Source organism: Cheilinus undulatus, linkage group 11, assembly GCF_018320785.1.
Source record: "Cheilinus undulatus linkage group 11, ASM1832078v1, whole genome shotgun sequence".
NCBI classification, from domain to species: domain Eukaryota; kingdom Metazoa; phylum Chordata; class Actinopteri; order Labriformes; family Labridae; genus Cheilinus; species Cheilinus undulatus.
Genome location: NC_054875.1, coordinates 12,970,185 through 12,991,960, shown reverse-complemented (window position 1 = coordinate 12,991,960; position 21,776 = coordinate 12,970,185). Strand labels below are relative to the sequence as shown.

Here is a 21,776-nt window from a genome sequence, read left to right as displayed (position 1 = left end):
TTAAATCCCTGCCACTGATCTTCTTGCTGAGATCTCCCATCAATTGCCCCACGATTAAGAAGCAAAGCCAGGCAGACGCTCAGTGTAAGAGGTTGAAGCAGTTGCAAAGCAGTTGAGTTAAATCAGCCTTGGTGTATATAGCCTGGAAGCCCCCCACAACTGCTCAAAAAGCAACATCCCTCCCCTTTCTCCATGGCTGTTCCCCTCTTCAGCATCCTATCCTCCTTCTCCTGTCTCTTCCGTCTCACCCATCGGACCCTCCCTTCAGGAACCAAATAAGGAGCATCAGGTCGTGTTTATCAGGCGGCAGGGGCACCGGGATGTGAAGGGTCTTGCCTCAAGACCCTGCCCTCTCTCAGCCTAAAATCTGCCTGCTATTCGGGGCATGTGGGCAAAGAGGAGGAGGGTGGGGGAGGGTGGGATGGTGTCCTGGTTTTAGGTGTCAAGCCTAGATTTAAACGCCATCATCACAAACCCTTAACCCACTTAAAATCATAGACTCCCTCCTCCTTTACCTGTCTTTTATTTACAAGGCCTGGATAGAAATCGGCAGAGTGCAAACTGCAAGATCTTTGACTTTACTGTTATTTATTTAACTTCCTGTATATTTCTATCCGGTATAGTTTTAAGAGATCACACTGTAAAGAGTTATAGGGTTGTGTCAAGGCAATAAAATATTGCACTCATGTTCATTTTAAGTGTTTTCCCCAATCAAATTTAGATTATTTTCCAGTTTGTTAGGCCCTTATTGCCTCTGATTCACCCAGTTTTAACCAACCAAGTGACCAACTGCTGAAACTTCTTTTCCACTAAATGCTCTGTCCCAAAAACTGGCATTTTTGCACCTCATTCCCTCATGTTTTGCCATCATATACTAAATCACCAAAGTGCTTTTAAAAAAAAATCAAAATCTGCATTCTTCAACTTGCAACTTAAAGAAATAAGAGCTTTCCTCTCCAAAGTGTGATTGGCTCACAGTGGCCCCAGAACCCTAAAAGTTCACGGTACTAAATCTGGAGGGCCTGTGACGGACAGGGGGCGGGACCAAGCTGCCCCGTTTAAAGTGTGTCTGAACCTTCACTTGACGTCTAGTCTCTCTGTTGGGGTGCACGCGGATTGACCACACCTTTGGGCTTTTCTTTTTTCCTTGGATATTTGGGGGGGAAAAGCTAATCCACAAACATGGTAAGAGCAAGCATTTGTACAGATTACAAGTTTAACTGTTCCAAGATTGTCAACCAGCCAATTGTAGGCCTAATTAACTCATCAAATAAGAGTGAATGGAGGGTTATTGATTAAGTAATAAAGCCATTTGGAAGTCCAAGATTTAGTCGTGGAACAGCATGTTTATTTGTTCTTAAGTTTGAAAGCGTAACTGCTGACTTCCCTTTAAACTGATAAAAAGAAGATTGATTAATTGGATTTTCTATCCTGTACTGAATGATTGCATTTTAAGCATTTGAAACATTGTTTTCCTTATTTTAGATCAGTGGCTTTATAAATGCTAGAGCACTGATCTTGGTGCAGACTTACGCTGCTAAGTTGATGGGTGTCAGCTGCTAAAGTGCGGATTCTGCTTAGGCGTCAAATTCCAGGGATTGGATGTCCGCTGGCCATATACAGCGAGCCTAATGTGTTGAGCCTGAAATAGCAGGACTAATTTTCACCAAGCTCAAGAATCCCTGGGAGACCCATCTACCTAATGCTGCATCACATGACTTATGAAAACATGCTAATGATAAAAAAGAATCATAATGACTCATTTATAAATGGTGTATTAATAAATAATTATGATTCTGATACCAAATTAACGGAATAATCTTGATCTGTGCCAATTTACTACGCGTAATGGAGGTTTACTCTCCTATGGTTAATTCCATGGTTACAAGCCATGTTGACATGAACAATTTTAGCATTTTCTTTATATTCAGTTCAATTCATGATCAATAAACCTGAATAAAAATATAGTGAATGATGATGTGACAAAGTGGCACCTGTTGTCTTCCAGACTGACGCGCAACAAGAGGCCCGCTCCTACCTGAGCGAGGAAATGCTGGCTGGTGAGTAAAAACTTCAAGTCGTATACTTAACTATCATTCGAAACAATGGGCATAGTTATAAAGTCACATGTGTAGTCAATCCATGAGAAACTGTCCATCCATCAGGCTTTTATCCCCGGGCTGTAATCTGCCCCAGTGGGACTCTATTGTATTTTAACGAGCTATGATATAAATCACTGTTCAGAATAGAACAGGGCAGATTTTCATGTAGATTAAGTCTTTACGGACCTGTTTTCTATTGCAAGAGAATAATTATCCTCACTTCGTTTTCCAGAGTTCAAGGCCGCCTTTGACATGTTTGACACCGACGGTGGCGGTGATATCAGCACCAAGGAGTTGGGTACTGTGATGAGAATGCTGGGTCAGAACCCGACAAGAGAGGAGTTGGATGAGATCATCGAGGAGGTCGATGAGGACGGTGAGCGACGGGACATAGTCTCTGATCTAACAATTACGCTGTGCGCTGTGTGCGCACCCAGTGATTTACGCACAAGCAATAACTCAACATAAAACAGTTACACTTTAGTGATGTTAAACACACGGTCATACAATCAAAGTTTATGTAAATAACATTCTTATAAAGGGAAATCCACTGTTATTAGGAAATAAAGATTAAGGCACAAGTGTGCCGGGAGTATTGGTCATAAATGGCCCATTAATATTGTGTTACAGTTTGTTATGTAATGTAAATATTAATTAGTGTATTTTCAAGTCAGACTCATCCTTCTTTATTTTACTCTTAGTCATAGCTATACGTAAAAAAACAATCAGGGCATACTTTATGATAGCCATCCTGATGTGCTTCGTGCGTAAAACTGTGCGTAAAGATGTGAACCCCCAACAAAACGCACGACAATGGGTCTTTGATCAGGCTGACCATTGTCTATTTTTTTTTTCTTTCTTTTTTGAACCTCAGGTAGCGGTACCATTGACTTCGAGGAGTTCTTGGTCATGATGGTGAGGCTGCTAAAGGAGGACCAGGCCGGCAAGAGCGAGGAAGAGTTGGCAGAGTGCTTCCGTGTGTTCGACAAGTACGTCCATCATGTCACAGCACGGTTCTCTTCATCTGCACGCATGTTTCTTCCTTTCACAATGTAATTAACTGTTGTTGTGTGTTGTTTTATTCAGGAACGGCGATGGCTACATCGACAGAGAGGAGTTCGCCCTCATCATCCGCAGCACCGGCGAGTCCATCACAGAGGATGAGATCGATGAGCTGCTGAAGGATGGAGACAAGAACGCTGATGGCATGCTCGACTTTGATGGTACGTGCGTGATAATTATCATTATTCATTATTTTTAGATTTTACATCCAAGAAAAAAGGAGAAATAGGCTCTTTGACATACTCTGGAGAATTTAGAGGATCTTACAACTTTCAAGTGATATACAACCTTCCTATCTGCCTGGTGTGATGTGGTTTGAGTTGCCTCATTGTGGCTAATTGGTTACACTTCTGTACATTTTGGGAATTACTTGATGTTTTTCTTTAAATAAGCCACATCTCACAATCAATAGACAGAATTTCAGAATAAAGGACCTTGCTTTAGTTGAGCTGCTAATGTTAAGAATCATTCTTAACTCTTGTGCAGATTTAATTTGTGTATTTATTATACTGATTGCTGCTGCTGATGATCTTGTTGGTGGTTAAACTGTGTCCTTCCTCTTCACTTTTCCAGAATTCCTCAAGATGATGGAGAATGTGCAGTAAAACCAGAAAGACTCATGGACATTCCTCCTTCCCCGTTACCCCTCACTGACACACTCAAACCACCCCCTGGCTCCCCGTCTGTCCACCTGATTCTTCACCTCTCTTCTCCATCCTTGTAGACCTCCTCAACAGAGAGCTAGGACAAATAATGGTGGGTCGCCGGCTGGGTTACACCCTTCCCCAGCTCACTAGTGAAAGCAGAAAGCCCATGGATGCAATGAGGAAATACAGTGCACGTTATCATGAGCGACCCCCTGATCTGCTGGTTAAGCTCTGATCTAGATGTAGTCTAGATAGAACGGCAGCCTGTGACCTGCTGCTTAGACCAAGTAATTCAACCACTTCACTGTACAAAGAAGTAATTTGCTTGAAGAGAATAAATGAACTAACACATGCTCACTTGTAGTTGGTCTGTCATATTTAAGTCTGTGTAAAAATTTTGTTTTGAGGAATTCAATAAAATCTGTTTGTTTCTTCTTTTTGTCCATTGTGTTTGAAACACAGTAAGCTCTGTGTTAACCTAGAGGTGTGATGGCTACAGTCGACTGTTTCAGCATTGACTGCTGTGTAGAGATGTCTGTCAGTTATTTTATGTGACCTGTGGGAGCTGGATTCCTGTTCTCTTTCTTTTGCCTTTTTTGTGGTTATTCATTATAGCCATGAGCTTCATGATGGTGTAGTTGTGCTGTTGCCGTAAGATGGTTCCTTCTTTAAATCTCAAGCATACAGGGGCCTTTCTGTGTGGGATTCTCTTGGGTACTACAGCTCTCTCCCACTGTCCAAATATATGGTGTAAATTGCTGACTATGAATGTCTGTGTTGATGTATGTGAGTGGTTTTGGTCAGCCCTGTGATTGACTGGCACTCTATGGTATGCCCCATCTAGTGCCCAGTGACAGCTTGAATCACCTCCAGCCCCTCTGTGACCCTGAACATGATGAGTATATATATAAAATGAACAGATGGATCACTACAGGACAATTCCCTCTGCTCAGCCACAGGCACACCATGGTAAAAGACTGATCCATCTAAAAAGGTGTTATTCTAAGAGTTATATGGGTTACTATGATTACAGTAAGTAAGCTCATTGCCTGCTGATATTGCCTCTTATAATAGGTTTTGTAGCTAAGATTTGCAAAATGATCTAGATCACTTCAATAACTGGGATTCCCATCACTAGTGAGGTACAAACGAGAAAACAAAGTGGTGCTTATTTGGGAGCACCAGCCTTGAAATGACACACAACAACAATCATCATGCACTTCATCCAATAACAGGGAGTTGAGGTTAAAATTAGGGATACACAATATTACAGGCATTATATTGGCGCACGCAAGTAACGGCTCAAACGTTATCACAGCAGTAGATGCAAACATTTCTGCCAAAATTCACAGCTGATATATTAACCTTAAATATCAGCAGAACTTTATAGAGTGTCATAAGACTAGATTTTTAGCTCTGAGCAGCAACATTTGTGAATACATGCAAAGCTGCTGAGTGAAAAGCCTGAATTTGGCTCGACACTGCAGAAAATGTACAGAAATTATCAAATTCTAGAGAGTGTAAAGCTTACAATGCAGGTAAAGGCCTAAACATTTAAAATTCTCCCTGTAGGGAGCACAGCAAATATTTGCATAGTTGAGTATTGGACAAATTGGTTGAAAAATGTGGTTTAAAATGAGCAACAGTTCAGATTATTGCAATAACTCCCTCTTATTAAACAGCCTGTAAGTTGAATAATTTAAGCCCTGATTTTAACATCATACCTCATTAAATAATGTTGCTTGTTTAAATAGAGTGGCTGGTAAAAAATAAGGAAGGGTGGATATTTGAAGCCACCAGCCACAGTGGAAGGTTGATTAAAAGTCAAATTCCTACCCTGATACAAGTATAGATAAATGTCAGTATAATGTCACCCTGTTCCCATCATGGTTTGTGTCTTTAGATCCTTGTTTTTGTCTCCCACACCTGATAAAACATACAATTATACACACTAAAGAGAGACAGGCGACTTTATCATTTATTGAAAATGTCTCAAACAAAAGAATGTCTGCAGGAAATCTACTGCATTTCCGTCTGATATGAAGCCTTGTTTGGCTGACTTCAATCTACAAAGCTATAAGGGCACATTTAAATGTCAGGTGAATTACTGTGTGTTCACTGGAGAGAAACAAAAAATGTCAATTAGGATGTAACTAAAATGTGTCCCATTTCAGGGTTATGAGCCATAATTAGCCTCGTCGAAAGCTTTCCTGGCTCTCTTCAGCTCCTCATTCATGGTCAGAAGGTCTTTCACTCTGGCGAACTTCCTGGGGTCTTTTCTTATAAGGAAAACAATGTCCTCCACCTGGACGCGGCCCTGGCGTCCGATGGACATCGCTTTGTGAGTCATTTCAGTGATAAACTCAATCACCAGGTCCTCCAGAATATCCACTGACTCTGTATACGGGTTCTGGTCGTCTCCAAATCCGTACATCATACACCGGAGCTCCTTGGAAAAGAGCCTCTTTCTCTTCCCGTGGCCGACATCCACTCCAGTGGCTCCGTCGTCCACCTCCTCGTCGAAGCCTTGCTCGTCCTCCTCGTCCGCCATTCTGCTAAAAAAAATACATAAATGAAAGTAATTAACTAAACAAAAATCATTGCATTAATGATCTTGTCGAATTGTAATGCGTGCAAATATTACATTTTAAGCAATTACGGGAAAACAACACTTTACCTCGAGTATGAACCGTTACCTCTACTCACGTATCACAACAATCTTCTGTCTGCGTTGACTTCCGGTTCACTTTCCTCAACTGCGGAAATAACTTACACGGGAAAGGGGGCTTCAAATGAAAACACTGCCCCTAGCGTTTACTTATTCCCACCGACCGGATTAGCGTTTGCCATTTTGAAAGTTAACGTATGCGACAATTTGACTAATTTTTCTGAACAAGATCAACAAAGAATGATTCTACAATAACAAATTCTTATTTGAGATTAACTGCGTCTATGTTGACCATTTCCACCGGAACCTGGAAGTGCAACAAAAATTACAACAGAAAACTGGAAACAAATTTACATCAACCAAAAAATGTTTACATTTTATAAAACAAATTTACAAAAGAGAAAGTCTTCTGCAAATGACAAAACACGTTGACATTTTACAAAACAAATGTACAAACAGTAAAATACAAGCCTGAAATACTTCTCCAAAACACTTTACATTTCATAAATTAACAAACAAAAAAAAAAAAAAAAAAAAGGGGGAAGAGAGAAACTGAATGCATCAAATGCCAGAAGTGGCCCAATTTTCAAGTTTTGTTTAAGGTCAGACTTTGTAATTTTGTACTTGACTTTATGTAAGTTCGTTTTGTAAAACTGAAATTTGTTTAGTCAGTTGTAAAAGTGTTTTGCTAATAAAAAGAAATGTTTAGTTAAATGCAAAAATGTTTTGGTTAACGTATATTTGTCACGTTTTGTAAAAGTGATTCAGACTTTGTTATTTTGTATTGGACTTTGTTCGTTGTTTTTGTTTTGTCATTTATAAAGTGTTTTGCTATTATCAGTTTGTTTCAAGCCTTTCAAACAATTTCAGATTTTGAAATTTTACATAAGACTTTGTAAATTTGTTTCAAGATTTGTAAAAGTCAATCATTTTTTTTTAAATCTAGTATTACACTTTTGTGTTTAAAAAATTAATTTGTAAAAGTCTTTTGCTGATTTAAATACGTTTATTAAAATGTAAGTAAATTTTTTGGTTAATGTAAATTTGTTTCAAGCTTTATTAAAGTGTTCCAGACTGTGTAACTTTGTATTGCCCTTCCAGGCCACCATACATTACCTTGCTTAATCATGAATTATCTAAAGTTTGCAGTAAGGTTCAAACCAGAGTTCCTTTTTTAAATATTTTCGCACAGTTTAATATGAACCTCTGGGAGGCGATAGCGAGCAGCAGTAACCCAAAACAAGTAAAGCCACAAAGTATGAAATACTACCACTTCCTGGTAGGTTATGCTGATTCCGAATTAAAGAACGGTCCACTCTGGTTTGAGCTATGTCTTTGTTCGTAGTACATGTGACTTTCAGATGGTGAATAAATAGGATCTTTGTTTACGGAGATAATATCAGTGGAGTTCGGCATAAGGAGGATGTCGCTGCACTAAGATGACACGACGCCACGGTGGACGCAGTGTGTACTCTGTCACTAGTTGCAGAGGGGGAGTAATAGTGTTAGAGGCTTAACTAAGCGTAGAGTCACTTCAGAGGGTAAAATCGCGTGTTCAATTTTCCACAGACTTAGCTTGTGCAGCCAAATGAATAGTATCTTTGTGTACAGTTAGCTAATGCGAATAGACGGTAGCGGGATGTAACCCGGTGAGCCCAGATAACAATTGGACCTGTTAAACTTAGCGGAACAACCATCTGGTAAGTTCTACCGTTACATTTACGTTTGCCATGGTGAGTCAACACTACTGCAGGTTTTCTTATTTGTGAAATTAAACTTTCTGTCTTCCTATGACATAACTTGTTGTCCATGTGTGGTTAACATTCATCATAAACATGCCAGGAATTGTCATGGTTTAGCAGTTAGCATTAGCTGATGCTGGTGTTCAAACTAATATAAGCCACCATTGGAAATGCCTGTTTATCAAATGTGAATGTTTGCAGCTTAGGACTGCGTGACATGGAGCAAAAATTATTCCAGTATTTTTAAGATAAATGGCATCAGGGAAACCCATGCCCATTGCCAGTTCCACCCACTTCTCCAAAAGTTGCCAAAATGTTTAAGCAATTAAGATCATTTACAAGAGTTTCTTGAGAATTAAATCAATAAATGACCCAATATTGGGTGTAGACTACTTATTTTTTGCTTCCTTGGTATTAAAGATGTATTATTAGTTTTTTACTCATATACCAAATGCTCATAAAATAAATGAAATTATAAAAAATATTTGAACTAAACATGCAGATGTAATTGCAATGAGAGGTCAGGCCTTGCAGTTACATAATTGCATAAATTATTAATAATGTTAATACATTATTTTTGCATTAATAAGTACTTGAAAGGCTTAAAAAGGCTGCAGAAAGACCTTGAAGTGCTACTATTGCACTTTGTGTAGAAGAACTTTTATTTTAAAAAAAGGAAAACTTTTTTTTTGAAGGCCGTACTGTTAAAAGCTATTATAATTCCCTGTATTTTCCTTGATAACCAAGCCTTTAGGCTCATGATACTATATATGTATTATATTGTATTATTGTCCAGTATAATCACACACTAGTTCCAAACTGTGCAGCTGTAATTTCAAACAGATTACCTTGTGGTCTTTAAGCATACTATCCAATGGTTCTTCCTGTAAACCTTTTAACTGAGTATTATGCTTGACATCCTTTTTTCCTCCCAAATAACATCAGCATAAATAATATCAGTATGAATGATACTGTCTTATCTATCTTATTTGAAATATCACATGTCTTAGAAGTGGATTTATTCCATAACTATGCAAATGTTTCCAAACTCTAACCTTTATTTCTCTTCCCCTGCCACCCCTTCTCTGTTACTCCTCACACTATGTCCCCCTCATTTAAATGAATCTGCTTGGTTTCTAGGAAGAGCTGCCTGCTGCACATTCATTGTTGAGATGAACTTTCCAAAGTAGCAGTCTCTCTGAACCACTGATCCTGGCAGCCCTTTATGGCGTGCCCTGTCCAGTTCCTCTGCCGAGGGCTTCGTACTGTTGGATTAGTTCTCCTGTACTACGCCTTTTCTATAGGCATCACCTTCTATAACAAATGGCTGATGAAGGTAAGTGACAGAGTTCAGCTGATAAGGCAGGAAACTGTTCCTTAGCAAAAGACATGCATGGTGTGTTAAGAGCGATTGGTGAAAATGAAAAAACTGTTCTTAAATCATTTTTCTTTGTGACCCTGACTGACATATAAAGTTGATAGGGATAGTTATATTTGAACTAAAAATGTGATTTAATATGATAAGTTTATCATGTGCATTTATTAATCACAGACCCCTAATCTATATTTAATATAATCATACCATGGAAAATTTTGATCAAAAGGCTAACATGTTATTTTCTTTTTTGTGAAATCATTTGACTATAGCCTGATGAAACACATGACCTACAGCCTCAGTATTAAGTGCTTCTCCACTAGGAGGAGTTCTTGAGAGGATTTTTTATTGTCTCAGTGTTCACAAAATCAAAAAGAAGCCAAAAGACAATGGATGATGTATGTCCACAAAGCCATCAAGGATGATCCTGCTTGTTTTTTTTTTCTCCCAGGATTTCCACTACCCTCTCTTCATGACGTTGGTTCACCTCACCATCATCTTCTGCCTGTCAGCTCTGACACGGCGGGCCATGCAGCTCTGGACAGGGAAACCACGCATCATTCTGAGCTGGAGAGACTACCTACGTAAAGTAGCACCTACAGGTGAGGTTTAAACAGAGTACTAAGAGTTTCACCACACTGCACAGATGATAGCACAAAGCATTCAGAGCAGAGAAAAGAGAGCTGATAGGCAGCTCTTATCATGCTTACCGGTTGAGTTTTGAGTGGAAAATACACGCACTTACAGCACACCGACTAAAGTTCAAATTGATAAAAAAAAAAAAGATTACATCACATGAAAAGGACAGTTGAAGGGTCTAATAACCAATAATGCTTTTTAAAAAATCATTAATACTTTGGTGATTTATGCTTGATTTATTTCAGGTAATAGCTGTTTACAAACTGTAAGTGATAATTGTTTTCTTATCATTAGTAATAATATAAGTTATGTCATTTTGTTATTAAGTTGTGTCTGATAAAGGAAATAGCTTCTAAATGATACATTATATCACAGCTAAAAAAGATTATACTGATAATGCTCTTGTTAAGTTGGTAAATATTCATTATAACACTGTAGTTTATAATATTTAAATAACTAGGTGATACCTTGCCAGTTCATTGATTTGTAAACCATCTATGAGCATTATTGAGAAGCAGCAAAGTCTGAAACTATTGCATTTACGACCATTTTAAAGTATAAATAACGTGAAGGTCCAAACATACATATTCAGAGAACATGTGCATTAAAAAAGCACTGCCCATCTCCTCACACTGATGAAAATGCTGTTTCTACATTTCAAAAGCAGTGGTTCATAGTGAGTGGTAGATTTTAGTTTTAAGAAAGCAGTTTGAGATTTTTTAAAATAACTGTAAATACATGAACAGGCAAAACTGAAAAATTAACAAAAAGTACCACTTTTTCTACAGGGGTAGCCGAAAAATGACTAGGGTTACTGTGGTCTTTAAAAATTTAAAGGTTTTGGATCAAGTTATAATCTCTGCTGTCAATTCTTATTTTTGCTTGTAAACATTTGAAGTTTTTGATGGCTTTTGGGCTGGTACACGTCTGAATACTCTGTAAAATCAGCAGCATAAATGGCACCTTATTTTATTTTTATTTACTGTAAATTCTGGTGTATAAGACAGACTTTTAGTACCTATTTTTCCTTACAAAGTTGGCTGGGTCCTGTATTCTGATACAACCAGTATATCGGTAAAAAGATGTTGAGACATGAGCTGCCATGGCCACAAGTGCAGCTTCCTCTATCACCCACTGCACTTAACCTGATGTGATGGAAAACTTGCTTCCATTGCTGGAAGTGGCTGCTTCCCAGCTCACAACGTGCTGTGAAACATAGCAGTGCAGGGCAGATCAGTAGGGGTAGGATTATTTTTCCCTCATTAGGTCATAAGTCAATGTGTATAGGCTGGTTTGATTGAAAAGACTCTTAAGTGAAAGACAACAAGTGACAAGCAGAGGTGGGCAGTGTTGTTCCTACACTGTGAGCCTGTCACACAACAATCCCTGTAGGCTAACAGCTCCACTACTGAAAAATAGCAAGTAGATATGCAGACTTCATGTGGCAAATACAGATGGAAGAGCAATACTGCTGCACAGTAACTGGACATTGTGGGCTGCTAAAAGAAATGAAAATCATCACACAGGGGGAAAATTTAAACAATTTTTCCTACCAGGAGACTCCAATAAAGATTGTAACTTCAACACTGGGGTGACATATTCTGAATTTTATAGTATATAGCCTTTATTTAACCTGGAAAAGCTTGTTAAGATTTGAGACTTGAACAAATAAAGATTTATGTTCAGATTGACAAACTGTGAGCAGAAGAGATGAGGGAAATTAAAAGTCAGTGAAATATGGCCTGAAGAAAGCATTTTCAGGGAATGGTTTTAAATGGGCAAAAAAAAGACACTTGCAAGATCTGAAAAAAAATGTTTGAACAATGGGAATCAAAGCATTTATGTCCAGCATGAGATCTGGTGAAAAATGGTATTAGTTTTCTCTATGTGGGTTCAAAATCTAGAAATGTTTGTAAAAAGTCTCAAAATTGATTTTAGAAAGGGTGAGACAATGGCGTAGTCTCAAAAAGTACTTCACAGGACTCTTGAAGTTCTTAATTTTTGTAGTATAATCAAAGTACTCCATGCAGTTCTGCAAATTTAAGCCTAAAACTTGAAGTTGTTTTTTTTTTACAGTAAAACATTAACTATTAAAACTGAGCCGTTTTTACCTTTGATGTCTTTTGAATTTCCAACTGAAAGACTTAAAATAGAGGAACACAAATGTATCACAATGTTTTTGCCTTCTAAGATTTTGTTTTATTCCCTTACCCCAGCCTTGGCAACAGCACTAGACATTGGACTTTCCAACTGGAGCTTCCTCTTCATCACCATAAGCTTGTAAGTTTAAAGCTCATTTTTCTAACTTTTGTTTTGTTTTGTTTTTTTAAATTTATTTAACCAGGAAAGCCTCTTTGAGATTACAAATCTCATTAAAAAGGGTGTCTTGGCCAAGATAAAAACTTACAACTTTAAAATTAACCGACTATATTAAGGTTATCACATCTGTGCAGTTATTAATTGTTTCCTCTGCTTTGTGGCTTTTGCTTTATGTCATTAAGGTACACCATGACCAAGTCTTCAGCCGTGCTCTTTATTCTCTTTTTCTCCCTCATCTTCAAACTGGAGGAGCCGGTAAGTATCCTTCATTTTTAACTTAATTTATTTATGGAAATTGTGTTTGTACTACAAAGCACTGGAGCTAAACTGCTTTTTCTTGATTTACGTTCCTGCGTGAATAATGTGCTGTTTACTTTCATACTTTATTTTTGGAGAGGAAATGTTTTGTTGTGTTTGTGTTTGCTGTCACTGAAGAGAGGAACAGGAAGTTCAGCAACATTTAGTTTTTACACAACAATTACAAGTAATAAATTCAATGTACCCAGTATATATTAGCCACAGTGAAATAGCATAAGAAAACTGTAGTATAACTTAAGCCTTTGTGTTATCTACTAATGATACAGGATACTCACTACAATATAAATGTATTCATTTATTATCTTTAGTACATATGTAATATAATCCTCATTTGTTAATTGCCATCTCTTCTTTGTTCCTTCTGACCAGAACCCATTCCTGATCCTGGTGGTTCTGCTGATAGCTTCAGGTCTGTTTATGTTTACATTTGAGTCAACTCAGTTCAACATGGAGGGCTTCATCATGGTGCTGCTGGCGTCCTTCCTAGGGGGCATCCGCTGGACCCTCACTCAGGTCCTCATGCAGAAAGCTGAGCTGGGTCAGTTTCAATTTACTATTAGATTGAAAATGATGGAAGGATATAAGAAGCACCCTCATTGCAGTTTGCTACATGTTTGCTTCCAACTAAAATAACCAGATGAATTTCCTGCAGAATGTGCAGAAGTGGAAAAAAAATTAGTAACTCATCTGAAATATTGTTACCTGTTTAGCTGCTGGTGTTTGCATTACGTTTTATGATCATCAGAGTGTGCATGAACTGCATGGTAGCTAAACCTATAGTAAAGCTATTAAGAATGCTTTATATTTATGAATACAAAGTTTGGAAACACCCCAGTTAAAGCAGAATATTACACATGCTGTTAAGATAAAGGGTTAGACAAGTAATTTTTGATAATATCTAAATGTGTGCTCATTTTTAAGTTAAATTCATGCAAGCTTAAAATCAAATTCTCTTGACTTGAAAGTGATGTTGACATTATTCTTCATCCCAGGTCTTCAGAACCCAATAGACGCCATGTACCACCTACAACCTCTCATGTTCCTTGGCCTCTTTCCTCTCTTCTTGTTTAATGAAGGTGAGTACAGTCTTAAAGCTGTGCTTTGTAAACCTTTCTCTGTTGTCAGTTCTGAAAACTGAACTCTGAAACTAAAAAAGAAGAAAAAAAAGTATTTCGGTCATAATTGGTAAAGAAGTATTCATGGACTGTGAGTATTCCTCATATAATGAATTACTGACAGAGATTAAGTGATCAATTTGTCCTAATACCCTTTAATTTACTTGTTTTGCGAAACTGCAAGAGCAAGCATGTCCTAAATCAAGGGAAGTCTTTTCACTCTCCAACAAAGGCTTTATGCCAAAGAAGTTCAGAGTTTCTCAATGAGCACTTGTGAATCTTCCGTGAATATAAATTCAGTTTAATTGTTTAGAACAGATTGCCTTAAGGCTTTCTTGTTACTTTATGACTGCGTGTATCCAAATCCAAAGAGCACTACACTTCCTGCATTTTTTATGTTGGTTCAGGCAGGGATATTTTAAAAATTCGGGTGTTTAGATTTAGCCCTTTTCTCTCTTTTTTTTTTTTTTTTTCTTTTTTTTTTCTTTTTTTTTTTTAATTTTTATTTTTAATTTTTTCCCTTTCAGTCTCTTTTGGTTAAGCCACCACAGCATCTCCCTGCCGCAACTATGATGTAAAATTAGTCCACCACCACTCCTTAATGTCTTATTTCAGTTTCAGAAAGCTTTCAGACAGCCCAGTGGTCAAGTCAAAAGTCATTTGCACTTTGTGTTAGGAATCATTTGACTTCCCTTATGCTACTTTCAGTCTATAAAAAGTTTCTTTTTTATGGTTTTGTTCATGTCACAATGTTCAATCTACCTGAAGTTCCTTTATGTCCTTAAAAATAAAAGCAGGTCATTAAAAAGGAAGTTGATTACTACTTGTTTAAGATGGTAAAAAAAACATCTAAACAGTTTACATGCAACATAGAGGGATTTCAAAATGCACAAAAAGGAGATTAAATAAAAATGTCAGTCATTTGACAGCTGTAATTGTAATCCTTAACATACTCATGATGCACCAATCAGTAGTCAGCAGTGTCTTTACATCACCTTTTATTTTCAGCTTGCTCAGAGCAAAGTACTTTCTCTTCTGGAAACTAAAAACCAGAAGAGTAGTAGAGTTGAGCTGGTACTACATATCTGAAAGGCACATTGAGTAGAATTTGTGACGCAAGATAAAATCAGGTTAATTGAATGAAATGTCGAGAGCTCGATTTCAAGTTAAGTGAGATGTTCTGTAAGACTTTTCTTAACAAGGAAATATGTTCAAAACAGGAAACTATGCCGTATTTAAAGGGTTTCCAGTGATGTCATTTCTTTAAGTTCTTTGAATTTCTTGAGGATATCCTCATAACAAAATTGCATTGACTTTGGAGTTCTGTAATATGAATGAGCATATCCTATAAACAAACAATAGGAAGAATGTAGTTGATATTTCTTCCCGTCGTTTTCCAGGCCTCAGCCTCAGCACCTCAGAAAAGTTATTCCGGGTGACAGAGCTTTCACCCCTCCTTCATTCACTCGCCACACTCAGCATCGGCGGCACGCTGGCTTTTGGTTTGGGCTTCTCCGAGTTTCTGCTGGTCTCCAAGACCTCAAGCCTCACATTATCTATTTCAGGGATCTTTAAGGTACTTTTTATTTTCTCTGTGCTGTATAGTATTTTTTTTTTAACCCTGACACAGATTATTTAATATATGAGTTTACTGTGTTTATTTTTCATGCATATAAAGGCTAATAAGCCCAGTCATGCATGTTTGTAACATAAACAAAAATGCATTTATCCTAGTTAAAAAATTCAAAGTATACCACCAATAACCACCTTCTAATTTTATATACAAAGCACAAAACATTTGACAATGAAAAAGCACTTGTTCATAATGCAGGTTTCCACTTAATTTTTGCTCAAAACTGCAGATTTAGAATTCATTCCATGTGGCTACTCTTCTTCTCATACATCTTAAAACTTGGAAATGTTATCATTCTGAGTCAGGTAATCTAATCAGACAGGAATTGAAAAGCACATTAAGTCTGGTTGTCTTTAATTTAGCATTTATCCCTTAGCTTTAGGTTTCTGTTGAGTGAGGATTATTGCATCCTCATAAAAACTGAAAGGCCTGTACTGTTCTAGTCTTGTTCAGACTTATCTAATACACCCTTCCTTAATTCCTTTAACTGTCTTATTGTTCTGTAGGAGGTGTGTACTCTGCTTTTGGCAGCATCTGTGATGGGAGACAGAATGAGCGTGCTTAATTGGCTGGGATTCGCCGTGTGTCTGTGTGGCATTTCATTACATGTGGGACTGAAGACATATTATTCAAAAAGTAAGTGCTCATTTTATTGTTATTGCTCATTATATTATCAAAGCTAATTTATAATAAATCAAAGGTTAATCTGATCTGATCCCAACAGACAGGATGGGCTACTGAGCTATGATTCTACTTAAAGTGTTCACTGATGTTTTTTTGTGAAAAGATTTTTTTTTTTCGCAAGTTAAATGTCCACTGTCTATGAAAAGTAAAATACTTCTAATTTTATAACTTTAACTGCAAGATGTCTTCTTCTGTAATGAGTCAATGAAAAAGTTATTTTTATCTTTTGTATTGCACCATTACAAATGTCACCCCATGACACTTCACATAAACAGCAGCTCAGGACCTGGTTTAAAATATAATTTACAGAGACCCACCATGAGCAAAAACTTTGCAGCATTTGAAAACGATGGAAACACTTTGTTTTAACTGTCACAATCCTCAACTAGAAAAGCACGCAGACAGCGCAGACCTCCGCCATTAGTCCTATCTCCCAATAGTTAAGAGTCCTTTAAAAACATTCCTGGGTCCAGATGGTGGGGTGGAGACATGGTGAGGCAAAGTATTGGCTTCACTACCTGTGGAAGTCATGGCAGAGGGTGAATATTCCTCTGTTCCTCCCAGCATTGTGAGTATTCTTGCTACAATTTGCTGTTTTTCTCTCTGTTACGCTCCGACTCGTCTCCTCAACCGGGCGTGCGTCTTTCAAACTCTATAAACTCCAAAACTTTGAATAAGTTACTCATGTCTGCCATCTCCTGGTGCCAAGTGGTAACAGCACAAACCTCTGCCATTAGCCCTATCTCCCAATAGTACAGAATCCTTTAAAAAATTCCTGGATCCAGGCGGTGATCCGGATCAGTCCCAAAATCTAATCAGTTCTTCCTTATGCCATTTCTGACATTTCCTGAAAATTTCCTGAAAATCCGTCCATGACTTTTTGAGTTATGTTGCTAACAAACAAACAAACAAACGAACAAACAAACCCACTCAATCACGTAACCTCCTTGGCGGAGGTAATTAGAGCTAAGTTCATGTTAAACAGCCGTCTGCCACGACTGAACTGGGCCTAGAAATAAAACAAGCAGGAGATGCAGACAAAATGAATGCAGCCTTAGTCTTTTAAGTGTCTAAATAACACTTGTTTCGTGCACAAAAATATGTCAGTCTCAGGAAAACACATCCATCAATAGGGGAGGGCAATATGGCCTTAAAATAAAGACAGATTTTTTTTCACACCTAAAGAGATTTATGATTTTAATAGATTTTTTTTTCTTGTTTATGAGATACAGTGAAAAAATAACTCAAACAAGTTTTCCTCTGATTTTATCAATTTCATCTAATTAAAGTAAACTGAATTAGTCTGTGAGGCTTGATTGGGTCTTTGAAAGTGCACTAGCATAAAAAATATTGCATTTAATTACTAGTATATTATATATGAAGAATGACAAAGTTTACCTCTGTTGTTTCTATAAAGCCTCTCCTCATAGAAACAACAGAGCCATTCAACAAAAGCATTTTGTTAGTTGGGTGTTATTGAAACTTGTTTGAGTATTTTTTTTACGAATGACTTAAATATGTGCAATGAGTTGGGTCACAAATTATCAAAATGTTTCTCATTCTGCAGAGAAGTTCATCCTGTACTTAACCAGGGAAAGCCCTTGGGAAGCAGCAGAGGAAGTTGAGAAGACAACCTAGATTTTTGTTCTTTAAAATCTAGATTTACCACAAAAACAATTGATCAACCGAAATAAAATACATAGCCAACTGGTTTAGCTCTGTGGGTACAGCTGGCACCCATGAACAGAGGCTGCAGTCCTTGTGTACTGGTTGCGGGACCAGTCCCTGGTCTCAGCACTGTTTGGTGCATGTCTTCCTGCATTCTCTCCCCATTTTTCCTCTCTCTCTTTAGCTATCCTAACTAAATAAATGCAAAAACCCCCAAGAAATAATCTAAAAAACAAATTAACAAATAAAGTAAGATTGCTAAATGGGTGTGTAGGATGGAGAAAACATTTAGTACCTCAGTTTAAACCAGGGCTGAAGTGCTACCTTTTTACTTGTAGATATATTAAAACATTGAATTGTATCATAAAAGGGTTTATCAAATCCTTTTTTTTCCCAGAGACACAAAGATCCATTCAAAAGATCATCAGGCTACATCAGTGTCCTTCCCATCCTGTTTTACTTGGTGAAATGTCCCCACCTGATGGCCATTGTGAAATAATTAGAGCTATCTGATTTAATCACATCAGTTCAGATCCTTATATCAGCCTTGCATAGATTAGACTTTACCTCTACAGTTTATCTGACCAAATAACTTTGTTTTGTGATCCTCATGCTGATACCCTTGAAGAATAATACCTGCACCTGCATGGTTTGGATCCGAATGTGCATTATCTTATTTTTCTGACCTTGTTAATTAATAAAAAATGTAAATTAATCAGAATTTAGATTCAATCGCAGTATGGGCTACTGAAGTCTTCAAACTGCAGAAGATGCAGTAATTCTTTAACCTAAAATTTGTGCCAAAATATCAGTTTTATACATTTTTGGAGGCATAGATATGATCTACATATCATGAAAACATTCTAGTGTCAATTTTTTGGACAAGTTTGTTAAAAAATTCTTTTTTTCCTTATTTTTGTGTGTCTATCTTAATCAAACTGAGAAAGATATAAATCAACATTCCCTTCAGTATAACAGTAAATATTAAGTTTGATACGAGTTAACATTATTGCAAGTCAATATGTTTTCACAATTGTTTAGCCTTAGTTGAATCTACCAAATATTGTCCTCATTATACTGTTGAATGATTTATTGCTTGTTTGTTGAGAAATGCATAAGATGAGGAACTTAAATTATAGCATATTAAATTGCAAATGCAAAATTGGGGGAAAAAATCTAATTAAGATTATTTCCCCAGATTGTTCAGGCCTACTTGTTAGTATTGCATCTTTATAGACACCAGCTTGGTTATTTTGGTTTAATGGCAGGGAAAAGGAGAAGATTCTTCTAAGGGTTGCTAGCTCACTAACTCAATAAATGACAAAAGATTTTCTGCCAGTCGAGGCATGTCATGCCCATGTCATGGGCTGTGTCCAAATGCTAATTTACAGTGTATTTCAAGGTGTAATATTTATGCCTCTGACGTTTTGCCTTCTCTATGAATACCGCATAGGCTTAATGCAGGAATAAAACATCCCCCCCCCCCAGTGCCAGCTTTGAAGGTAGTAACAGGCATTAGAGAAGCAAGATTGGATCAGAGAAGGGCAGTGCTGTGTGCGTGCATGTCTGACAGCGTGTGTTACATCACAATGCTGTAATGAAGTGCAACTTAACAGAATCAGCATGAATGTCTTGCACTCTAAAGCTCAATATCCATTCTGATTTGAAAGGAATTGAAAAAGAGATGACACTAAGAAGGTCAACTTTGTCTTTTTTTCTCCTAGACAAAGGCCCATCTTTAAGGCAGCTCAACACTAAGAGCCCAGAGCTCGAGTTGCCCTTACTGCGGAACGGAGATGAAATAGAGGATTCAGCCGTTGATGAAGATGAGGAACAAGAAATCACTCTGCACTGACATCAGTGGATGCACACCACTGAAGTCTCAGTTGTCCACAAGTCTCTCCTTTACATTTCCAGACGGTCTGAACAGTGATGTCAAAGCCTTCAAAAACTACTCATGTTTAGGTAACACTGCCATAAAAGAGGGAACATCCTCTTTAACTCTATTCCTCTTCACATCATGTTTTCAGTTCAGACAAGGAGTTCATCATCAGCTGTAAATCGACTGTGGACTTGACACAAATTATGATCTTTTGCCTTAGGGAACCTTCAAAAATGTAGCTATTACACCTGAATGTCAACAAAGTGTGATGTATGGAGAGGAAAAAGGGATACTATGACACCTTAAAATGTAGTGGGTCATTTTTCTTTGCTGGAAACATGGTACGCTGTGGGAATATCTTCTTACCAGGTTTGGTAGTAGAATTTTAATAATCAGACTTACTTGAGAGACTTGTGCTGCTAACAAAAAGTAAATTATTAATTTCAGTCGAGCTAAAGGATGGGAGACCATTCGTTAAAACTAAAAGTTAAGGTCCCCAGCTTTATTTTCTTTTCCAGGGGATCTGAAAGGACTGCACCTTAATGTGCCTTCTTAACCTCACAGCAGTCAAGAAGACTACTTTCAAGAGCTATTTTTTAAATTCATTATGATTAAATCAGCTATTGTGTAGCAGAATAACTTGAGTTGGAAGCTTTTTAAGAAGTTAATCTTTTTGAATGTTTTTTGCTGATTTTCAGTGAGATGCAGAATTGTTGCACTTCAGTAAGAAATAAAGAGAGGAGATGGTTTCTTATTCCAAAATAAACCTGTGACAACTGAGTGTTGTATACTCAAAAACAGCATACCTGTCCTTCTTTTTTATCATCATAGGTTATTCCATTCATGCTGCTATGCTTACTTCAGCCATCATAGTAGAGTTCATAATAATAAGAATAATGATAAAAATAATACATTTTATTTATGAAGGGCTTTTCACAAAAACTCAAAGACATTGTACAATGCAGAGAAAGATTAAATTACATGAATAGCACCATAAAAGCAGACAAAAGTCAGAGTTTATCTGAAGTTACTCCCACTAATTCAGTGGTTTTCTGCTGGTGGGTCAGGATCCAAAACCAGGTCACAAACCTGTTTTCACAAATGTGTGCCAAGGGAAAAAAGTGTTAATAAAAGGTCAATCAGTCTGTGGCACTGCTGAGGTGTTATGAAGCCCATGATGCTATGATATTTCAGCTCGTCTGTATTGTTGAGTCTGGCGTCTCTCATCTTTCTCTTGACATTACTCCTGAGATTCTCTACGCCAATTGAACACCATGGTGAGACCAGTTTTTGGTAGTTTTGGCTTCACTGTGGGCATGGGCCAAGTCTTGCTGGAAAAGGAAATCAGTATCTTTATAAAGCTTCGCAGCAGATGGAAGCCAGAAGTGCTTGAAATTCTCCTGGTAGACAGCCAACAGTGTTTACCTTGGACTTGATAAAGCACAGTGAACTAACACCAGCAGATGACACGGTACCTCAAACCATCACTGACTGGGCAGCTTGGATTCTGTGCCTCTCTGATCTTCCTCCTGACTCTAGGACCTTAATTTACAAATGACATGCCAAATTTACTTTCATCTAAAAATAAACCACTGAGCTTCAGTCCAGTTCTTTTCTCCCTAGCTCTTCTATCTAAGGTCCAAAAGACAACATTTTCAGTAAATACATTTAAGTGGTTAAACTTATTCAGAAATTTAGGGCTCAATTTCTGTGAAGTGGGTCCCACCAATTAAGAAGAACGCTCTGATACTGGCACTTAAGTTTTCCAATCTACTTAATTTACATGGATTTTAAAGACAGGCATGTCAAAAAGGAGGAAAGTTACAAAAAGAAAGTTTCACTGAGAATAAAGTCTAAATGTCAATAATAGGGTTGAACTTTCAGAACTGTCAGTGCATGTTCTCATTCATGCAGGTCATGGT

At 37.5% G+C, this 21,776-nt stretch overlaps 3 protein-coding genes across 4 annotated transcripts; 2 read left to right on the top strand and 1 right to left on the bottom strand.

Moving 5' to 3' along the window:
• Positions 1-1,076: 1,076 nt before the first annotated feature.
• On the top strand, positions 1,077-4,245 carry tnnc2 (troponin C type 2 (fast)). The gene is made up of 6 exons (XM_041799495.1): positions 1,077-1,185; positions 2,009-2,060; positions 2,335-2,478; positions 2,977-3,091; positions 3,189-3,325; positions 3,738-4,245. Exons 1-6 carry the CDS (start codon positions 1,183-1,185, stop codon positions 3,767-3,769), a joined length of 483 nt encoding a protein of 160 aa, XP_041655429.1. The 5' UTR covers positions 1,077-1,182; the 3' UTR covers positions 3,770-4,245.
• A 1,526-nt stretch (positions 4,246-5,771) lies between these two features.
• taf13 (TATA-box binding protein associated factor 13) lies at positions 5,772-6,591 on the bottom strand. 2 transcript variants are annotated; one of them, XM_041799563.1, is made up of 2 exons: positions 6,489-6,591; positions 5,772-6,366 (listed from the first exon to the last, which is right to left on the bottom strand). In XM_041799563.1, exon 2 carries the CDS (start codon positions 6,360-6,362, stop codon positions 5,988-5,990), a length of 375 nt encoding a protein of 124 aa, XP_041655497.1. In that variant the 5' UTR covers positions 6,363-6,366; positions 6,489-6,591; the 3' UTR covers positions 5,772-5,987. The 2 variants fall into 2 exon arrangements, with proteins under 2 accessions (XP_041655497.1, XP_041655498.1); XM_041799564.1 differs by having other exon boundaries at positions 5,772-6,363; positions 6,489-6,589.
• A 1,147-nt stretch (positions 6,592-7,738) lies between these two features.
• Positions 7,739-20,620, top strand: slc35c2 (solute carrier family 35 member C2). Its single transcript, XM_041799696.1, has 10 exons — positions 7,739-8,179; positions 9,362-9,557; positions 10,048-10,198; positions 12,452-12,515; positions 12,737-12,809; positions 13,242-13,410; positions 13,865-13,948; positions 15,388-15,563; positions 16,127-16,256; positions 19,697-20,620. Exons 2-10 carry the CDS (start codon positions 9,447-9,449, stop codon positions 19,825-19,827), a joined length of 1,089 nt encoding a protein of 362 aa, XP_041655630.1. The 5' UTR covers positions 7,739-8,179; positions 9,362-9,446; the 3' UTR covers positions 19,828-20,620.
• Positions 20,621-21,776: the final 1,156 nt, after the last annotated feature.

Bases quoted from the DNA above. Each gene is read 5' to 3' on its own strand.
- slc35c2 (XM_041799696.1), top strand. From the start codon at position 9,447: ATGGCGTGCCCTGTCCAGTTCCTCTGCCGAGGGCTTCGTACTGTTGGA. The intron at 13,949-15,387 runs GTGAGTACAGTC...GTCGTTTTCCAG, and splicing joins TCTCTTCTTGTTTAATGAAG to GCCTCAGCCTCAGCACCTCA. The intron at 15,564-16,126 runs GTACTTTTTATT...ATTGTTCTGTAG, and splicing joins CTATTTCAGGGATCTTTAAG to GAGGTGTGTACTCTGCTTTT.
- taf13 (XM_041799563.1), bottom strand. From the start codon at position 6,362: ATGGCGGACGAGGAGGACGAGCAAGGCTTCGACGAGGAGGTGGACGAC.
- tnnc2 (XM_041799495.1), top strand. The intron at 2,061-2,334 runs GTGAGTAAAAAC...TTCGTTTTCCAG, and splicing joins GAGCGAGGAAATGCTGGCTG to AGTTCAAGGCCGCCTTTGAC. The intron at 3,326-3,737 runs GTACGTGCGTGA...TCACTTTTCCAG, and splicing joins TGGCATGCTCGACTTTGATG to AATTCCTCAAGATGATGGAG.